The sequence below is a fragment of the Numida meleagris genome, chromosome 2, assembly GCF_002078875.1.
Source record: "Numida meleagris isolate 19003 breed g44 Domestic line chromosome 2, NumMel1.0, whole genome shotgun sequence".
Lineage (NCBI taxonomy): Eukaryota > Metazoa > Chordata > Aves > Galliformes > Numididae > Numida > Numida meleagris.
Window position 1 is genome coordinate 9285943 of NC_034410.1, and position 18543 is coordinate 9304485.

An 18543-nucleotide genomic window follows, 5' to 3' on the forward strand; every position below is an offset into this window, starting at 1 on the left:
TTACAGTACTAATGCTTGTTATTGCTTCTCACAAAATGTTACCAAGCTTACAATAATCTTTACACTTTCAGCAAAAATGTGAACAGTATATTTGAATATATTAAAAAGAATTAAAAAAACATTTCACAAAAACATTTGTTGCCATATGAAAGTCTTTCAGCAATAAATGCCCACACCAGTATTTAAACATTGTTAAAAGTATAATGATTTGTACTAATAAATTATGCAACAAGAGAGGTAAACAAAATAAAATTACAGTATAGCTCTCAGTGTTCCTCCACCGAGCTTACGCAGCTCTGGGAAGCTCAGTTTTAGATGACTAATTAAGAAACTGATATTTTCAGAGCAACAAAAATAAAAGCTTTTATTTGTTCATTTGAATATAAAACAGGCGTTATCACAGATGTACAAAGCGTACTGGTGGTTTAACATACAAGAAGGTTGCTGTCCTTTGCACATAAAAATTTTTGTTTGAAACTGTGATTGGCTGAGTTACATGAATTTCTCTAACCAGTCACCACACTCTATGAAATAACGCTGCTAACATTCAACTGATAAAAGGGACAGTCTTCCCTTGGGTAAAGTGTCAAGCAGGATTAAATATATATAATAAACAAGCACCATGAGGAATCTGCTCCTGTTTGATTAGTTTTGTGTTTCAATGTTCATTGTGTACCCTCTGTTTTGTGCATGTGCATCAAGTTGATTACATGGTTTTGTCTGACTTCAAAAGCACAAGGTCACAAGACAAACATTTTATACATTCTCATGAATGGTTTATCTACAGTACAATTTCTAATACAGAACAATCCTTCTTTATTGCTCAGTCTGATGGTGCTTAAATGTTTCCTGCCTTTTGCTTGCACAACAAAACCAGAAACTCGGTTTCTCATTTCTCTTAACTCCGAATTTAACAACCACAGATGACAGGTTGCAGAAGAGAGCTGTTATCAACTGCGCTTCACAACTGCATTGCAGTTCTTTTTTTTCTCTACTAATGCAAAGTTGACTTTGTGAGGGTTAAAGAGATGCCTTAAATGACAGCTAAATTTGTTTTCCAGTACTGAGATCAGCGGTAGCAGGACTTCACAAGTTAGTTCACACACTGCAATTATGTTTGTAGTCAATCGACATCTCGTCTGAGACCTTATGGCGACTTGCCATTAGGAACAGACTTTATTCTTTTTAAAGGGAGCAGAAAATGAATTTGGCAAAATAGAGGATGGGTCTTCAGAGCATGAATAGGGCTATTCACAGGACAGTGATGTCTGAATAGATGGTCTGAAATAAAACAAGTCTGACGTGGTAAGATGCTCTGTACTGTACATGCAGACTGAAACGTCCCTACCTTTTAAAAAGATTTCAAACACCCAGCATTGAGACTCAGAAGCCAAACAAAACTATTGTTAGCAGGGGTCCATCTCTTGTCCAGCGTTCTGCAAAGGCAGACAGAATACGTACGTCCCTCGGATGTGATATAAACGTGGTTACATTTGCCCTGCAACAATCTTAGTCATGCATATCCGGTAATGAGAGCCAGCACACGGACGTCATTTTGGACAATAAGAAAAGCACTCTTGGACTGCAGCTGGTAAATCCCACTCTCGATCACAAACAGGTCAATTCAGTTACAACCACATGAAGGAACGGGAAAGTTTTTAAAAAAGGGTTGTGGAGTGCAGGGAAGACAACAGAACCGGGAAATCAAACCTCTCCTTTATCCAAAGGTAGTAAAATGAAGGCAGCTGTGATGCATGTTTTCCTACTCTTCGCCCATTGATGGATGACCTCAGGTCAGAGACCCCGGGACTCCGCTCTTTAAACAGGCAGTTCGGTTCCTCTGATGTTTTAATGGGGTTAGGGACTAGTTAGCAGATGCACGATTCGTGTTGGCTCGGCTGTAGTGACTGTACGCTCCTCTCCGTTAGGAATAAATTAAAGACCATTGAAACAATCGTTTTATGTAAATGTAAACTGGTTGCCTTGGCCACCGAGCTATGTGTCCTAGCTGAGAGGCAAATCGATAACTCTGTGCAAATAACCCCAAAATGTTCCATTATAGCAATAAAAACACCAACTAAAACAATGAAAAAATTGTGCAACAAAGTTCTGCAGCTAGACAACAGTGCTACTCCTCAACCTGCCTTTTCTAAGTCTAACAAGTGTATGCACATGCCAGCACGAATATTTATTGTTGCCTCCATGGCAAAGAAAAAAAATTATTGTAGTGCATTTTTAGTCTTAAATTCATTCACTGCCTTAAAGGCAGCAATAATTCCACTTGCTGGTATCTAGAGGATTCTTTTAGACAGGGATACTCTAGCAATCCAGGATTGCTTTGTTCAAAAAATTTGTGAGTAACATTTGATTATCTACAGTGGGAGACACCATGCAAGTGACAAGTACTGCATTTTAAACTTTAAAATCTTTTTGTCATTAGTGAATTTATATTTCATATATATATATTTGATGTGATACTATCCACTCAAGATAATACAACACTTTGTTTTTATATTAGCAAACATTTCAAGAGTTTAATATTCTTGAATGTTTTTTCTCTTTTATACTTCTAAAGAGATCAAAATAAATTAAACGTTTTGTACATAATTACAGAAGAAGTAGTTAACTTATTTTATCTTTTTCGTTTAGTACAAAGATATTTGCAAGTTCATTGCCGAAATACACCTTATTTATAAATTTCTTCCATTCTAACGCTAACAGCGAAGGCTCTTTGGCCTTTGCGCTTTCAGCATCTCCGCCAGAAAGCTGCTAGATTTCTAATGGAAAGGTGCTACTTTGGGAATTCTCCTCGTACCACTACATAGTTTCCTAGGATGTGGGACCTAAAATGGCTTAAGTTAGTAACAGGTCTGTGTTCTTCAGCTTTTTATGACACATTAAAACAAATGAAGAAAACGACTCTTTGTATTAGTCTGCAAATTGTTTTAAAAGAATCCATTCGGAGGGCAGAATAAAAAAAAAAATCTATTCAGCTTACTTAATGTCAAATACAAAGCCACATTTACTCAGAAAGCAGTATTGTCCAATCAGCAAAAAAAAAAAAAAAAAATGTTTTCAATGGGCTTTTCCAACAAACCGAAGGGCCTTACCCATAGTCCTTCTTTTCTAAAATTTAGTGGTAAAGAAAAAACTTCACATTTCATTTCCTGCCAATCGTGACTGCTTTGAAAAGTCATAATAGAAACAGTTCCATTCTGATGAGTGTCAGCATCTTATCTGCACGTATCTTTTAGTGGACACCAAAAAATTTTATACATCTATAGTAAAGTCCATGGAAGCTTTAAGGTACGAGACTACATGTTGTAGGCCACATAGATGGGATCTAGCTGGTCTGCCAAAAATCCATCTCGTAGGTGCATACGTTGTTTCTCTCCACGGGAGTTGATAGGAATTACACCAATGTCCACCACTACCACCACCCCTACAATCAGGTAGTGCTCCTCCAGGACCACGTTGGTGACCAAAGGAACCAGGTCCAAAGCTTCTTGCTCCGATCCATCCAGCTCAACTACGACAACCAATAAATTTGTCCAGGTAAACACCGCACTGGAATCAAAGAAAAAGAAATATTAGTTTTTGGGTTTTTTTTAATCCATTCCACCTTATTTGCTGCTTGTTTCAACTGCAGTGTCTCCTTCTGCCTGCTTAGGCACAGAACCTAACTGGCAAGAGAGAAGGTGTTCACAGGCAGGGCAGAAAACCAGTCCGATGAGCTCTCACTTTAACCTCGCTGCAACATTAAGATGTGGGGCTACACTTGGCAGAACCTTGAGTCTCATCCTTGCCTGCTGCGTTTGGGGGCAGCAGGAAGCAGCGCAGCTCCCTCTGAAGCCAGCGAGCTGTCGCATCACCACTGTGCTCATGAAGGCAGGCAGCATGTGGGTAGAGGTTTTTCTCTGGGTTTTTCTGAAGAGCAGCCCAGAGGAGCAAAGGAGGTTAAAAGAGAAGACAGAGATACAACACCATAAGGAAAACAGCCACACCTGGAAGATAAACTCTGCCTGGGAAGGGCCTTTCGCTGGGTGCTGTGCCAGCACGGGACGTGCCTCCTGCACTGGGCTGGCTGCCTGCCAGGCAGGTCACAGCTCAGTACAGAAGAGCTCTGATTTTTCTGGATCAATTGGTTTATACAGAAACCATCTGCTTTATTTCAGTTGTGTTTCATTTCTGGTGGGCTTAAAGGGAGAGGAGTTTTTACATTCCTTATTAACAGGTGAGATGGTGAAAGAAATATCATTACCATCAGTGTCTCTTCTCTACTGAAAGAACTTTGTATGACCCCAACATTTTGGCTATGCCCTTGAAACAAACAGGTGAATTCTCTTTTCTGCTACTGGGCATCTTTCCTTTGTCCTTCCACCATGGCGGCTGGGAGAGTACAAAAGTCTGGTGTGTTCCTTCCTCCACCCCCTTCCCCTTTTCTCAGATTTCTCAGGAAGTCTTACAGGAGGTCACCAGGACTGAGGATCCACAAAGTGCAGTCCATTCTTGCTCACGTTTAAGACACCAACTCTGGTTATTTCTTGCTCTACCTTTTTCCATAGCATAACTAATCATATTTTACTCTTTAAACTCATATACCAAATCCCGGACTCTATCCTCCTTTACCTTAAAAAATCAGAGGATAATTTTCCAGAACTATCTCAAGCATAAGTATCTGAAAGTTAGAATATATTATGTATATAAGGTAAATTCAAAAAAGAGCTGCTTATGCTAAGGTCAATGCTTGACTGAGACAGAAGTGCACTGTTTTGGTCTATTAAAATTCTGAATATCCTTGTATTTTTGAAACACACTTTGCCCAAAAGTTAGCTATGAAAATGTGTTCTAAGTTGATGCCTAACAGAATAGATTTTAGGTGAAAAACACTTATTATTAAAAATACATATTTCATTTTCAGATCCTGCTAAAGTACAGTTTGATTGAATTTCTACGTGCCTATGTGCTTATTGATCTGGAAAACTAATGGGTATTCAAAGTAAGGAGTTTTTTGACTTAGTGCTGCTATTAAATGAATTTTAATTTGTAATCGTGCTTTCACACAAGCTCTAGTAAGCTACACAGGCATCTAAGTTAATATTACATGTTTTCAAAAAAAAGCTTGGGAGGTTTAATTAAAATATTAGATAACAACTGAAACCATGCCTTAAGTCTTCTGTTACTTGTTACTTGGGAAAGCAATTAACGGAAAGTTTCAGTAGCAGGTCCCTAAAACATAGCTTTGGAGAAGTTGGGTTGTCTGAGTTCAAAAGACTAATTCCAAAAACCTTCCTGAAGCTGCTTTCAATTCCAAGTATCACCGACATTCCTAAGAAGGTACCAATTTAAAACTCATTTCATTTGTCATGATTCCAACTCAATGGTGACCGCCGTAAATACAAAGAAATATTGTTCTTTATGTTCCCATCAGCTGAGATGGATCGACACTGGCCAGCATGTATCACTTGTGAATGTATTACCCCGCTAGCCCTGACAAAACAAAAAAAACAAACAAGCAAACAAACAACACACAAACCTAAGCACCATGTTCTCAAGAAATCACAAAGTCACAACCAAAAGGTGCAACACAGCCAGTGCACTGAGCTGGGAATGGTCCCTCTGCTGCTTCCATCCCACTGACTGCTTTGGGAAAAGCAAGGAATTTGCTGAAACACCTCTGATACTTTCCGTTTTTAAAAATACGTTCAAAAATGCTTGGTGCAGTTATACATCACAATAAAAAAGGAGTGTGTTCTTGTTATATATTGAGGCAGAGGAGGTCCGGAGGCATAGGTTGCACTGCTAAAACTTCTTACGAGAAAAGAATAATTTTAAATGACCTTTAAATCAGTTCCTCAATAACAGAAGCTGTACAGCAAGATCACGCATCAGTCAAGAAGCCTGTGCTTTCCTCAGTAGTGTTACATGTTACAGAAGGAGCATATTTCTTTGAAGCTGAGGCTATTTTTACCATTTGTTGACTACTCAGTACCTTTTGTTTGCAATAGGTATCAATGCAGTTCAATTCTTAATGGGTCATTGTATCTGAAACAACAGTGGTCTCCAACAAAACCAAAGGCTCACGTCCCAACCCAAAGAAAAGCATATATATAAAGAAAGACATTACTGCTATTATTTTGTCAAGGGATGTTTCCCAAAGACAAGAGGAGGATCGCAAAGAGAAGCTGAAAGAAAAGCTGAGTGAGATAAGTCAAGGACAGTAAGGACAAAGACTATGAAGGAAAACTCCATACTGGTGACTTGTCTCTTTGAACATCTGCTTTTCTGAAGAACCGCTTCAGACAAACACCCAACTCACCACTAATTTCCGCTCCTTGAGGAAAGAACAACCCTAAACACTTTCAGCATTTGCCTTTGAGCAGAGGGTAGTAATAGCATCACATAATGCTTTCTGTAATTTTGCTTGTGGACTCAGAATTATTTGCATGTACTCCTACCTTCTTGTAGAAACCTAACGGCCTTTCTCTTTGGTCCTCCCAGCCTACCCCAACCCTTTCTGAGTTGTCCCTGTTCCACTCAAGATTTCCATGGTAATAGAAGGGAAGGATGGAAAGGCATTCACAAAGAGCTCTCGGTGGTCTTGAGGAAAGGAATGCAATGTCAGCATTTTTTGCCACTGAAATCAGTGACAACCACTTCTGTATTATGATATGGCTGCTTCATTCGCTGCCCAGGACTACACTCTTTGAGGACGTATAAATTTCTAACAGTAGGCACTGCTGAACGTACAGATTTATGAATCTGTGACCATCTATAATAGAGTTTCCCTGAATAGATTTCCATCCGCTGTTGATAAGAATATGACACATTTGAAAGGAGCATTTCACAGCATCCTTTGCGGGTTCGTATCAGTCTCTATGAGGACCCAGAATCCTCTACCCCTTGTCGGGGCCAGCACAGCAAGGTGATGATCATGTTGCAGGGAGACTGCTATCAGGTAAACCCCAGATACAGTCAGCCAAGCAATTGACTACCTTAATTATAACAGATATGTCAGAAGAAGCCTAGGCATTGTCCCTGAAGAAACCAGTATGGTTGCTATGCTTCTCTCCTGCTCCAGGTCACACCTTATGGCCAAGACTGAAAAGAAAAATGGAGAGTCACATCCTGTACTAGCTGACTTGCTCTAACTGCGAGACTGTTGTTTTTGGTTGAAAGTAGAAGGGCTGAACTGAGGTTAGATCAAACCAAAACAACTACCTGATTCAGTCTTCTGATGCAAAAATAATGAAAAGCAATTTGGTCTCAAGTCAGCCTCATGAAATGATTACCTGCTGTGTGCATTTGATGATGTGATACATTGATTAAGACAACATCATTATTAACTCATTGATTTACTGCTTCAATTTCCATTGTGACCTTGATTTGATCACTGCTTGATTTATTAATGACCAATTCAAAAGTAACAGCGTGTTCACTAATAACGTTTATTAGTGTGTTCATTTCTTTTAAGTGTCTACTTGCTTACTTCTTACGAGAGCACTCGTAAAGCTTGAGTTCCTACCAAGCCTTTTTTCCTGGTTAGAGCAGGAAACATCCACTGACCTACCTGAGAGCTGTTTGGTTCCCTCAAATTAAAAGTTTAAAAACACACGAAAAAAAGAAACTTATTGAATGATCTTAACAGAAAACAATCCTTCCTGATTAAATTTGCTCAAGAAAAGTTTCATCCTAAAGGAGTATTTACCACTGAGTAATAAATCCTGTGACCGTCCTGACAGATCATTTCCTGGATCAATTGCAATATCCAAGCAAAACCCCAGATATTATAGATATTTCAGCTTTATATAAGAGCCATAGTGTTATATAATCCTTACCATTCTGTGATGCTCTTGTGTGCTCTAATTACAGAGGTCTCAATATCGATTGGATGATATCTCATCCCTCGTAACTCCATGGCTTCATCTAATGCACCCACAACATAAAGTGCATCATGGCGTTCTGGTTGAAAGGGAAAAAAAAATAGTGACTCTGTTCTTCAGAACATCAAATTACAAAAGTGATCACATTAATAAACAAGAAAAATACGTATAACAGAAATCATCCTTGAATTTCTGATCCCTCTAACCGATTTTCAAACTAATAAGCATTCTGTATTACTGAAATGTAGCAGAAAGCAGAAGAAAGGAACGCAGAAACACTATTTACATTTGAAGAAGAGAAAGGTTTAAGCCTTTACCCAAATACAGTGGGACAAGTTCCTTTTGTCCTTAAGGCGAACGTAACAAAAAAATCATTCTTTTTTCAAGGCAAAGTTCTAAGCAGACAACAGACTCCTAGTTTCTCTCTCTGTTTTCAAAGACTTGACCCTAACAGTATGGAATATGTTGTTGCAGAAGCTTTGAGGTCAGTACTGATGCTTTAAGGTGTACTACAAAAGTTTTCATCAACTAGAAATAGATGCAGTGTATTAGATAGGAAATTGCTCATTAAGACAAATGGCAAGCTCTGAAGAGTAATCCTCTCGTAATATGAATTTTTATTGACTAAAGAAATAAATGAGGCAGAAATGAGGCTTTTTAAAAGATATCAGGCTGATAATAAATGCTTGCACATCATCCATAAAGGAAATTATGCTTGCTAATAGACTTAAAAACAGATAACTGGTTCTTTTTATGTTAACTCAGATTGTTGCATGGTGGTAATCACAAATCATAGAATCACAGAATGGCTTGGGTTGAAAGGGATCTTAAAGATCATCCAGATCCAAGCCCCTATCATGGGCTCGTTGCCACCCATCAGATCAGGCTGCCCAGGGCCCCATCCAACCCGGACTTGCATTACCTCCAAGGATGAAGCGCCCACAATTCCTCTGGGCACCCTGTTCTGCTGCCTCAGCACCCTCTGAGCAAAGAATTTCTTCCTACAATCTAACCTAAATTTCCCCTCTTTTAGCTTAAAGACATTCTTCCTTCTCCTGTCATTATTAGACTGTGTAATCTTGCTCTTTATTTTTGGTTTGTCTTAACATGTTGTTTTTGCAGTTCTAGTAGCTTCACCAACTGAAATAGCCAGATAACACAGGCCAAGAGACACAGTCAACATAATCCAAATTATATGCACAGATCCTTGGCAGATAAGGAGAAACCCCTTACCTCCATTTGCATCTGTAAGCTCTGTTCTTCGCAGAAACCCCAGATAGCCAGTCCGAGCCCAAATAGTTTGTGTGTCTCCAAAGCTGAGTCTTGAATTAAAATGATCTGACTGCAAAGATTCATCTCCATAGATGGTAAAGTACCCACTGGCGTTGTGAGTGCTGTGAACCCATATCTAAATTAAAAGCAATTATACCAGTATTAATTAAAGTAGCTTTCCAGAATGAAGCATTATTGAAAACTCTTGATGCAAATATTTTCAGTCATAGCTGGATAATACATGTAACGTGAGATAATGCCTTTTAACACTGTTCCTGACCCACCTGTAGGCACAGTCAAGACCCAAATCTGACCTCACTGGAGTCAAAGTGCATAGCTAAGCTGTGCTAGTCCATGGGAATGCATGAGTCACACTGTGGGGACACCCTCCCTCCAGCTTTCCAGCCCCAGGTTAGCCCCAGACCTACACAGACCCCTGCAATTGTCGTTGCTCTGAGCTCTGCTTGGGCTACGGCAATTCTCAGACACTCCTGTAGACACAGTGCTCTTCTATAGTCCCCCTGAGCCTGGTTCAGTGTATTTGGTCCAGCTAGACATCATTCGTGAACACAAGACAGACAGTTACCTCCCACAGCACCGGAGGAGTAGAATGGTTACAACATTAGAAATGGAGTTAACACTATTTTAAAGGAAGAGGCCAGGGACCTTCACATATGGAGAAGGATTCATTTCAGCTATCTCAAGACACCATGGAAATATTCACAATTTCATAGTGATGAAATCTTACAAATGAATCTCACAACTCAGATTGCAATCTTAATTATGAATAAGCAAATCCCTCATTTTGTTAATTAGATCTTCAATTGCTCATTGAAAATAACATTTTGAGTTTTTTCTCTCCCTAGAAACTTAAAAATAAATTGGAAAAACATATAGCCTTGCTCAACTCAGCTAATGAGAGTACTTCGGTGCACTGAAGCACAGTGACTATAAAGAGGATAACACTGAAATGCCTCTAGCTGAAATTAGACTAATCAATAAACTTATTTTTTCATTTAAGTTTTCATCGGAATTAGTCAAGCACCAAATAGAAAATGTAGTTAGAGAAAGCAGATTGTTTTCAAATTATTTCATAGACTTGAGCTATTATTAGCATTTATCAAGTATGCCGATAACTTTTTTAATAAAGATACAAATATCACGCTACACACTTCATACACAATCAAGGTCTGCATCATTCAAGCTTTTTTAACCTAGCATTTAATAAGATGTATGATAGGAAACCACTGGCATACATTTTGATAGCTTTATCCCTGCAATTCAGTTCCAAGTATGCAAAGGTGAAGTTTTCATGACTCACCTCACCAAGATGAGAATCTCCTAAGGGTCCCTTAGTTTCTGGATTAGCAATAATGATACGTACTCCAGGCAGGATCTATTGAAAAAACACAAGAAGTAATGAGAGAGCAGATACTTACAGAATCATAAGCTGAATATTCTTCCCTAAAAAACCTTCGAAACAAACTAGAAGGCATCCTTAAAAAGTTGAAGTAGGCACACTGAATAAAAAGTTGAAATAGTCAATTGATGTAATAAATCTAGATATCTGGGAAATGATAAAAATCTCTTATCTTTGTGAAAGCTGTTCCATCACTACAAACTTGTCAGAAATCAAATATTGATTGACAAAATGAACAGCAAAAAAAAATACCCCCACAAAAATCCTACCAAGCATCCCCAAGTCTCTTTGACAGTATATACCAGAATGGAAAAAAAAAAAAAACACCCCATTCATATGAAAGCTTGGTCTGAAGCAAAGAGAAAGCCCTAGAGGCAGCACGTAATCTCTTAAGAACAAGATCCCTGCCAGTGACTCCATGTAATGGGCATTCAAACATTGCAGAGGTGGACAGATGTTAAAACCTAAAATAGAACAGGGAGCATCCTCTGACGTCCTCTGTTTGCAAAGATATAATTAGACAGCTTTAGATGAGCATGGACTGTGCCAAGGGCAGTCTGTGAACGGGGGCTGCCTTGGTGGCTGAGCGTAGCGGCTCGGTCTCCTCCGTCTCGCACAGGCAGGACACACTTGGCAGCACACCTCAGTCTGTGGCACGTGGCCAGGCCGTATGTCCTGCACAGAGCTGAGCATGGCACCAGTGTCTGCATGTACCATTGCTGGGCCCACAGCCTGTCCCCACTAATGTGCTGCAACCCTCTGCCGATGGACAGAGGCCTACAAGTAAAATGTCCACACTGAGACTTTGCCAAAGGCACATGTGTGGCCCGTCTCTAGGATGAGATGCAGATTCTGAGTAATGAATCAGGTCCTGCCACTGGGACGCCAGCAGCGAAGAAAGGCCTTTGGCCTGCACAGCTGATAAAGCCTTCCGGAGCGCTGCATTTGCTTGAAAGATGAACAGAAATGGAAATTCACTGAAAACATTTGCTATAAAGGAGATGTTTAAATCTTCTCTCAGTACTTACTTTTCCTGATTCCATGAGGGGCAAACTATGTGGAGATCCTCTTTCTACTAAACGAACTCTGTAAAATACATGTAAAAATAATATGGAAAATAGATTGACATTTATTTCTAAAGGGAATGGTTGATGGTCACAGAGATTAATGCTATTTTTGGAAAAGATGAAGCTTATATCCTCTAGAACATTCTGAGGCCCAATATTTAATTTTTGGCAAGACTTACAACTTGGAAAATAATGAAAAAAAGATGGCTATGAACATTTTCTTAAATACTAAATTCTTTAAATGTAATTGGTGCCTTTTATCTATTTTGATAGACTTTTTCCAAGCACAAAATTACTCCCAACAAAAGGGATCTAAAACATTGATTTTCCACAAGAACATAATAAATGTCAGGGCACAGAAACAAAAGCATGTGAGCTGAGTGAGCAACCACATTCTGTGAGGGGGGAATAGTTGAAATCAAAGTCATCTCTAAAGACCCCATAACCAGAACTCAGCCTGAAATCTGCCTTAGCAATCTTTTGTTTATTTTCAATGGACAATGTTTGATAAACATTTTAGTAACAAAAAAAAAAAATCATCAAATGAAAAATGCTATTACTGTTGAGGTCAGACCCTTACTGAGAGTGACACTCTGGTCTGTTCTCTTTCTTTCTTAGATAACTCATTTTCCCACTGAAGGAACAGCAATAGAAGCTCTCCTGGAGAGGCATGACGCTCTGGAAGGAAATTTCTCATTTAACATTAGAAAGAGACTGTGAAGTCCTAAAATGGCTGATCAGCTCAGCCAGTAGATGGGGAAGAGATTTTGGGTAACATCTATGCATTCCTGTATCCTAAGTGAGAATACCTTAAAAGCTGCAGCAGAACCATGAAAAACTTAAACTTCCCACTCTTGCAAATTTTCATAACCCACAGAACTGATCTAAATCTGTTCTTTCATTAAACAAGCAGTTCTTACCCCTTTCCTTCCATCAGCTGCTCCATTATAAAGAAAAAAAACCCTGAGATATAAAAAAAATCTCGTAAAAGAAATGTTGATACAAGAGAGGGCACGGGAAGGCATAACGAGGAGTGAGGAAAACTGGATCCCATTAAAGTGATCACAGAGTGGCAGTCAGCTAGGAGTTGTTACGAGAGATCTGTTCTGGACTATTCTGACACCTTTTTATATAAGGAGCACTGCAGAGCTCAGTCTGGGGAGGGAGGGATGAGACAGAGAGAGACCTCAGCTAAAGATCCCTTGGGGAAGAACAAAGCTTTGGCAATTTCAAGCCCCTACACATAAAAGGAGATGGAAAAAGACCTTACCTGCTTTTTATACTATTTCTTTGCTCCAGAAGTTATCTATAAAAGCCGGGACTGTCGAGGTCAAGGCAGGAATAGTGAATAGAGTTTCATCTGCAGCGCTGGGGAGTCTCCCAGCCTTGATGGGTGGGGCAGGGCTGAGCCCTGCAGCACGGCACAGCAGTGTGAACAGCTTCTCACACTAGCAGCAAGAGATGCAACCCAAGTTCCCAGCAATTTCTGCTCTTTTCCAAGCAATTTTACTTTATCGCCCCCTTAAACCTCTGGCACACACGTGCACATGTTCTCATGTTGCATGCAACAGCTGAAAAGCAGCAGGGCCACCACCAGCACCACAACAAGAGCACTGAAGCTGCAGCATCCAGCTGTCCCACCAGGGATACAGATGTGGGGCAGCAGAACCCCAGGAGCTTCACTGTAAGGTGTACGTGTACGGCTAAAGTCACGCTGCCCCGTAACAGAAATGTCTGCATATGCCACACTTGAACTGCTGCTCCAACAGCAAGTCAAAGCAGACGCATTTAGGAGTATGCAGCAAGCGGTTTAAAAATAACTCTGTGCACGTCGAGAAAAAAAAATCAAATGTGCAAGAAGCAGTTGTTAATTAATGCCTCTATTTCTGCCTTTTTATATATAACTCTGTTCCGGAAAATCTGTATTAGTTTAGAAATAGAAAACGCCTTTAAATGAGCTCTTCCACGCTGCTGACATCTCTGATTTTGGATGCGCACTTGCAGACAGGTAGCTACTTAGGAGAACAAGTCATCGGTCTCACACCCATGGTATCTCCTTTAGCAGGGACTTCCTCAATTATTTACCAACATTTGTCAAGGTTTGATTTTTAAGAAGAGACTATTTAAAAAACTCCAGCCATGTACAGAGGTGAGAAAGATGGTGTGACAAAAGGCAGCAAGTAGTTTATTTGAATTTGAGATTGGTATAAAAATAATTCCATTTTGATAACAAAACCACTCTGGGGCAGGAGAAGCGTATGTCAGAGCTGCTCAGTTCTGTGAGGATTCCGCTGCCCTTCGCTCCCTTTCTGCTTTAAAACATGCCTCAGTGATGCTGCTGAATCCCACGCCTAGTGGGAACTGCACATAGTAAAGCTCAGAAATCATATAAAATAAAGCTATATATTAAATAGCCAGTGAAGTGATTGCTGGAAATGAATTAACATTCATAATTCTGACCACCTCCTTCCCTGTCCTTTCAGCAGCTGTGCCTCCCGCCTTGTTGTTAGTACTAGCACATTCTTCTAGCTCCCTTCTCCATTTATTTCCTTCAATCTCCTCTGAACTTTAGCACATGAAGATCCAGAAGGCGCAATTTCTCAGTTTCCAATTCTGTTAAAACTCCCCCACGACGTGCTTTCCTCCTCATATCCCTACAGAAATATCACAGCAGTGCACTAAACATAGCAACTCTGCATTTCGGGGAGGTTTTCTGCTAGGGCCCTGGTAGTGCTCAGAAACTTAAGACTCCACATTAAAAAAACAATACACTGGGGAGCATGCTGTTAAACCTCTCACATCTCTGAAATTATAAAGGATATTTTGCCACAGAGAGATTTAAAAAAAACCAGAAGTGCAACATTAGATTCCGATGTTACTGTCTCCTATGTGCATACTTAATTTTAAGTGCATAATAGTCTTACTAACTCTACAGGGACTAGTACTGCGAATAAATTATGGACATTATGCAATAACTTTTAAATGAGTTTTACTCTGTCTCATCATAAAATAATTCAATTGTTCCCACCGCTCCCCCAGGAGATTTCCACTTTCCACTGACAAACGCAGGCAGCAGACATGGCTGAGACCTTGTGCGCCTTCCCTTCCTTTGCCAGCAGCCCCAGGTGTGGGCTGGCACACAGCAGGCAGATCCCAGGGAGCATCACACCTGTGGTAAATGCTGAGAAATTCCACCCCTGAATCACACCACTGATACTGGCCAGGGGACTCACAGCTCCTTCTGACAATGTTTCTCAAAGTTTGAAATTCACAAATAACCATAACGTGCTCCCAGGCATCAGAGCAGCAGGAAGGGCAAGTCCCGTTTCTCTGCAGCGCTCCACTATTTCTTCATTAAGAGGGAAAACAGGTCCCTTACAAAGTGAGCACAGAGCCCTCCTGCTGCGTTCTGTTGCCTTCAAGTCATGCTGGGAAGGGCAGAGGAGAGTATGGCAGAAGCGCCAGGCTGGGCAAAGAGCCTGGAAATCAAGTGGGTGGGATAAAAGCATTGCCCTTGGGTGTGAAAGCTATTTTTGCACCTTCTGGTGGTTTGCAGCCAAGCTGAGAGGGGAAACAGAAATGAGTGACCGAATGCGGGGAAAACATGGAGCTTCACTCCCACCAAAACATCTCACTGGGAAGGAGAAGCAGAAGATGTTTAAGAATCCTCATACTGTTACAAAGCTGTAAGCAATGATGTGCAGTGGATCTGCAGTATTTATACAGTAGGGCATGGGAGAGTATAATTTTTAACATTTTCTTCTTCAGCTCCTAAGAGTCAGTCTTTTTTTTCTAAAAAAAAGATCTTGAACTGGAGCTCTGCAGTTGAGAAAGCTGTTCACATTTCAAAGCCTGCCTAATGGGATTTAATAGGAAATATAGTCAAAACAACAGTAAGTGCTTAAATTCTTTTTCTCATTACAATTTAGTACATTGGATGGATGGATTTTATCTACGTCAAATCAAATTCTTATGACAGAAAAGCAGGACTGAAATCTGACTTCAGAATGAAAACTGGCAAGCTACAGCCAACCAGCACTGTACTGAGTGGTGAAGGGGATACTGAGATACAGTCACAATGCCTTTCTGCCCAACTGTTCACATGAAGTTGCAGATTACGTTGAGGTTCTTTTTTCTGTCCGGTGACAAAAACTCCAAAATATATTCCACAGTTAGCTGGTATTCTCACTACTCAAAGAGTTTGTCAGCAGAGCCATAAAATATTGTTTGGGGAATCTGAAGGGCCTGGAATGTGCAGTGTGGTAGTAACCAATGTTACGATGCTAAAATTGGGAAAGCCTTCAAACACAGCTGTGTTGTTGTGCTGTGAAAGACTTTGGGCTCTGTGATTCTAATAGAGATGGAAAGAAGCTATTAGGTCATTCAAGTCTCGCTCCCTGCCAAAAAAGGCTACTCCCCGCAGTGCACTTTGAGTGCTTTGTCTACTTCTGTTACAGCATTTCAAATGATGGGGCTTCTTCAACTTCCCTTCAGAATTAATTTTGCAACTAAATGTATTTCATAGTCTTTGTATTGTCCTGTTTGGCAGGAACTTTTCTTAGCTTCCTCTTATTGTTTCTAAATAGCTCCCCACACAAGATTCAAATAATGTTTCCCCTTTTCTTGCTAAAAGTATTTCAGGTAAAGACTTTGCCTTCTACCTAACACTTGGCAAATTCCCACACCTTGAACTTTTATCTTTCCTTTACAGCCATGCCCACGAGCTGAGCCTCATACCTGCTGCCCATCCCCGTGTCAGTGTGCCAAGCATCCTCTGCTGTCAGCCAGGTTGTGAACCAAAGCATCCTCCAACACTGAGCTCTCGTTCCCTGTCTACCCTACCAACACTTTGTTATTATTCTTCCTCCTATCTGGAGCTTTGCAGTCACGCCAGCATGGAAGTCCAACTTTTTTGTTCCTTAAACGTTATCTATTCTGTTAGAATGGTACATTTTTCAGTAGCTGATTTTTCACACCTGGAAAACTTCAGCAACAAAAGCTAAAGGAAACCAGATACGATATGAAGTACAGCCTAGCATATATTGAAAATACACTGAAAATATAAAAATATCAATATATCTCTCCTAAGTTTTCCCCTTAGCCAACGCCTTTCTGTGGCAGGAAGATATGATGGGAGACCTTGGTTTCATTTCAGCCTTACAATTGCTTGCTAATTATCATCTTACATTACAAGTTGAGCTTGTGGAGAGAAAGTGGATATTTTCTTATCATGTAAGAAACATGTTTTGAAAATGGTTGTGTATTAAATTGGAACAAAGAGGTGAAAGATGAACATAAGTAGTGAACTGACTGAAAAAAATGCTGCAGGTCAGAAAAAGGTTATGTCTAATTTCTTTTTTCTTTTTTTTAGTATAACTTCACTCTCCAAACGAAAAAATGTTTTAAAACCATCAGGAGCAAAAATTCAAAAGTTAAAGTAGGGTGTTTTGACCATTTAATCTTTTTTCTTAAGCTGTAAAGATCTGTCAAAATTGACACTTCCAACTTCAACAAAACGATCTTTTCTGGTGAAAAAAACCACCACTTATTTCATTGGAAATGTTAACCAAAATCTAATTTAAAGGCATCTAATGTCTGAGGCATGGACTTCTGTGTAGCTATATTCTATAAACCAGTGACCTCCCAGTTACAGCTGAAATAGCCGGGAACTCTCTAATGCCGTGAGCCACCATCATCATCAACATCTCCCAGATATATACCACCACTGAAAAAACCCTTTGAAGCTCAAAACTTTCAGGACATCTTCTCTTTACTCAAACAATAAAATATCTGCACATAAACTATTCTGGAATTTACAAGCCAATGAGCTCATTCTACCCTAAAATGGAAATATAAATCAAAGAAGGTCATTTGACGCTTTCCCGCTCAACCTACTGCAGGGAACCCACTTTTAGAGGAGGAGTTGGACTTGATGAGCCTCTCCAGTGGTTCCTTCCGACCCCTATGATTTTATGACTCTTTGATTCTATGATAAGCTTCAAGATGAAGTTCTCAGTTGAAATTGCCAGAAAGTGGCATAGCTGAGCACTTTGGCTGAAGGGAAAATCGAGGTAATGAAGAAGACTTACTGTGCACCATCCTGGTTTCTTCAAAGCAGTTTTCTTCTCATTGTATGACGAATTTAGATAATGGATAAAGACAACTAAGACTGAAAAAGGGAATTTTGGGATTGAGGCAAACTTTAGCCAACAAAATGAACAACCATGAAATCTACTGTATGTCTAGGACATAATTTAATCGTGCTAATTCAATTATCAATAAGTTCAGTTAAAGAATTAGCACTAAATCACTTCCTTTAATGTGAAGACTTGTTTCACTATAAATCTAAATTATATTTTGTGTCCCAAGTTCCCTGAGGTCAAAAGCAAACAGCTTCCTATCCTGCAGAAGGCTGGATGAAGGAGCAGAAGAGGTTACACAAAGGTTTAAGACAATGCAGAAAGTTGCAAAGGAATGAAAATGAGGCAGGAACTCAGGCTCAGGAAATGGATATTCAAAGCTTTAGAGAATTAAAAAAGTAATTTTATCATAAATAGCTATGGGCAAACGTAAAAATAATTCCCATTTTTATTTGTTTTCATCTTTAAAGTACTGCACAATGTTCAGCTTTCATTAATGTGCATTGCAATCATCACATTCAATTTGTTTAACTCTGTGTAAAGTCCAGTACTCGAGTATTTCAAGTGGTCTGGGACCCCAGAGAACGCAGCTTGCCCCCGGCCCTATCTCACACCTGCCATGTCCCATCAGAAACAATCTTGTTTCTCTGAGCTTCAGGTCCATATCTGCAAAAACAGGCATAGTGTTGCTTTCAGCCTTCAGCTTTTTATTTAGATTACAAACCTCCCAGGACACATTGTTTATTGCTAATTGTTTTTAC

The 18543-nt window shown here is 39.8% G+C and overlaps 1 protein-coding gene across 4 annotated transcripts in view; it reads right to left on the bottom strand.

The window, feature by feature from the left end:
• DIP2C (disco interacting protein 2 homolog C) overlaps nt 80-18543 on the bottom strand; it is a 292387-nt gene continuing 273923 nt past the window's right edge. For all 4 annotated transcript variants that reach the window (XM_021385365.1, XM_021385363.1, XM_021385362.1 and 1 more), the window contains 5 exons: nt 11604-11661; nt 10477-10551; nt 9117-9291; nt 7839-7962; nt 80-3567 (listed from right to left, as the gene is read on the bottom strand). In XM_021385365.1, the coding sequence (XP_021241040.1) occupies nt 3315-3567; nt 7839-7962; nt 9117-9291; nt 10477-10551; nt 11604-11661 (685 nt within the window). In that variant the 3' untranslated portion in view covers nt 80-3314. The remainder of the gene's footprint in view (nt 3568-7838; nt 7963-9116; nt 9292-10476; nt 10552-11603; nt 11662-18543) is intronic.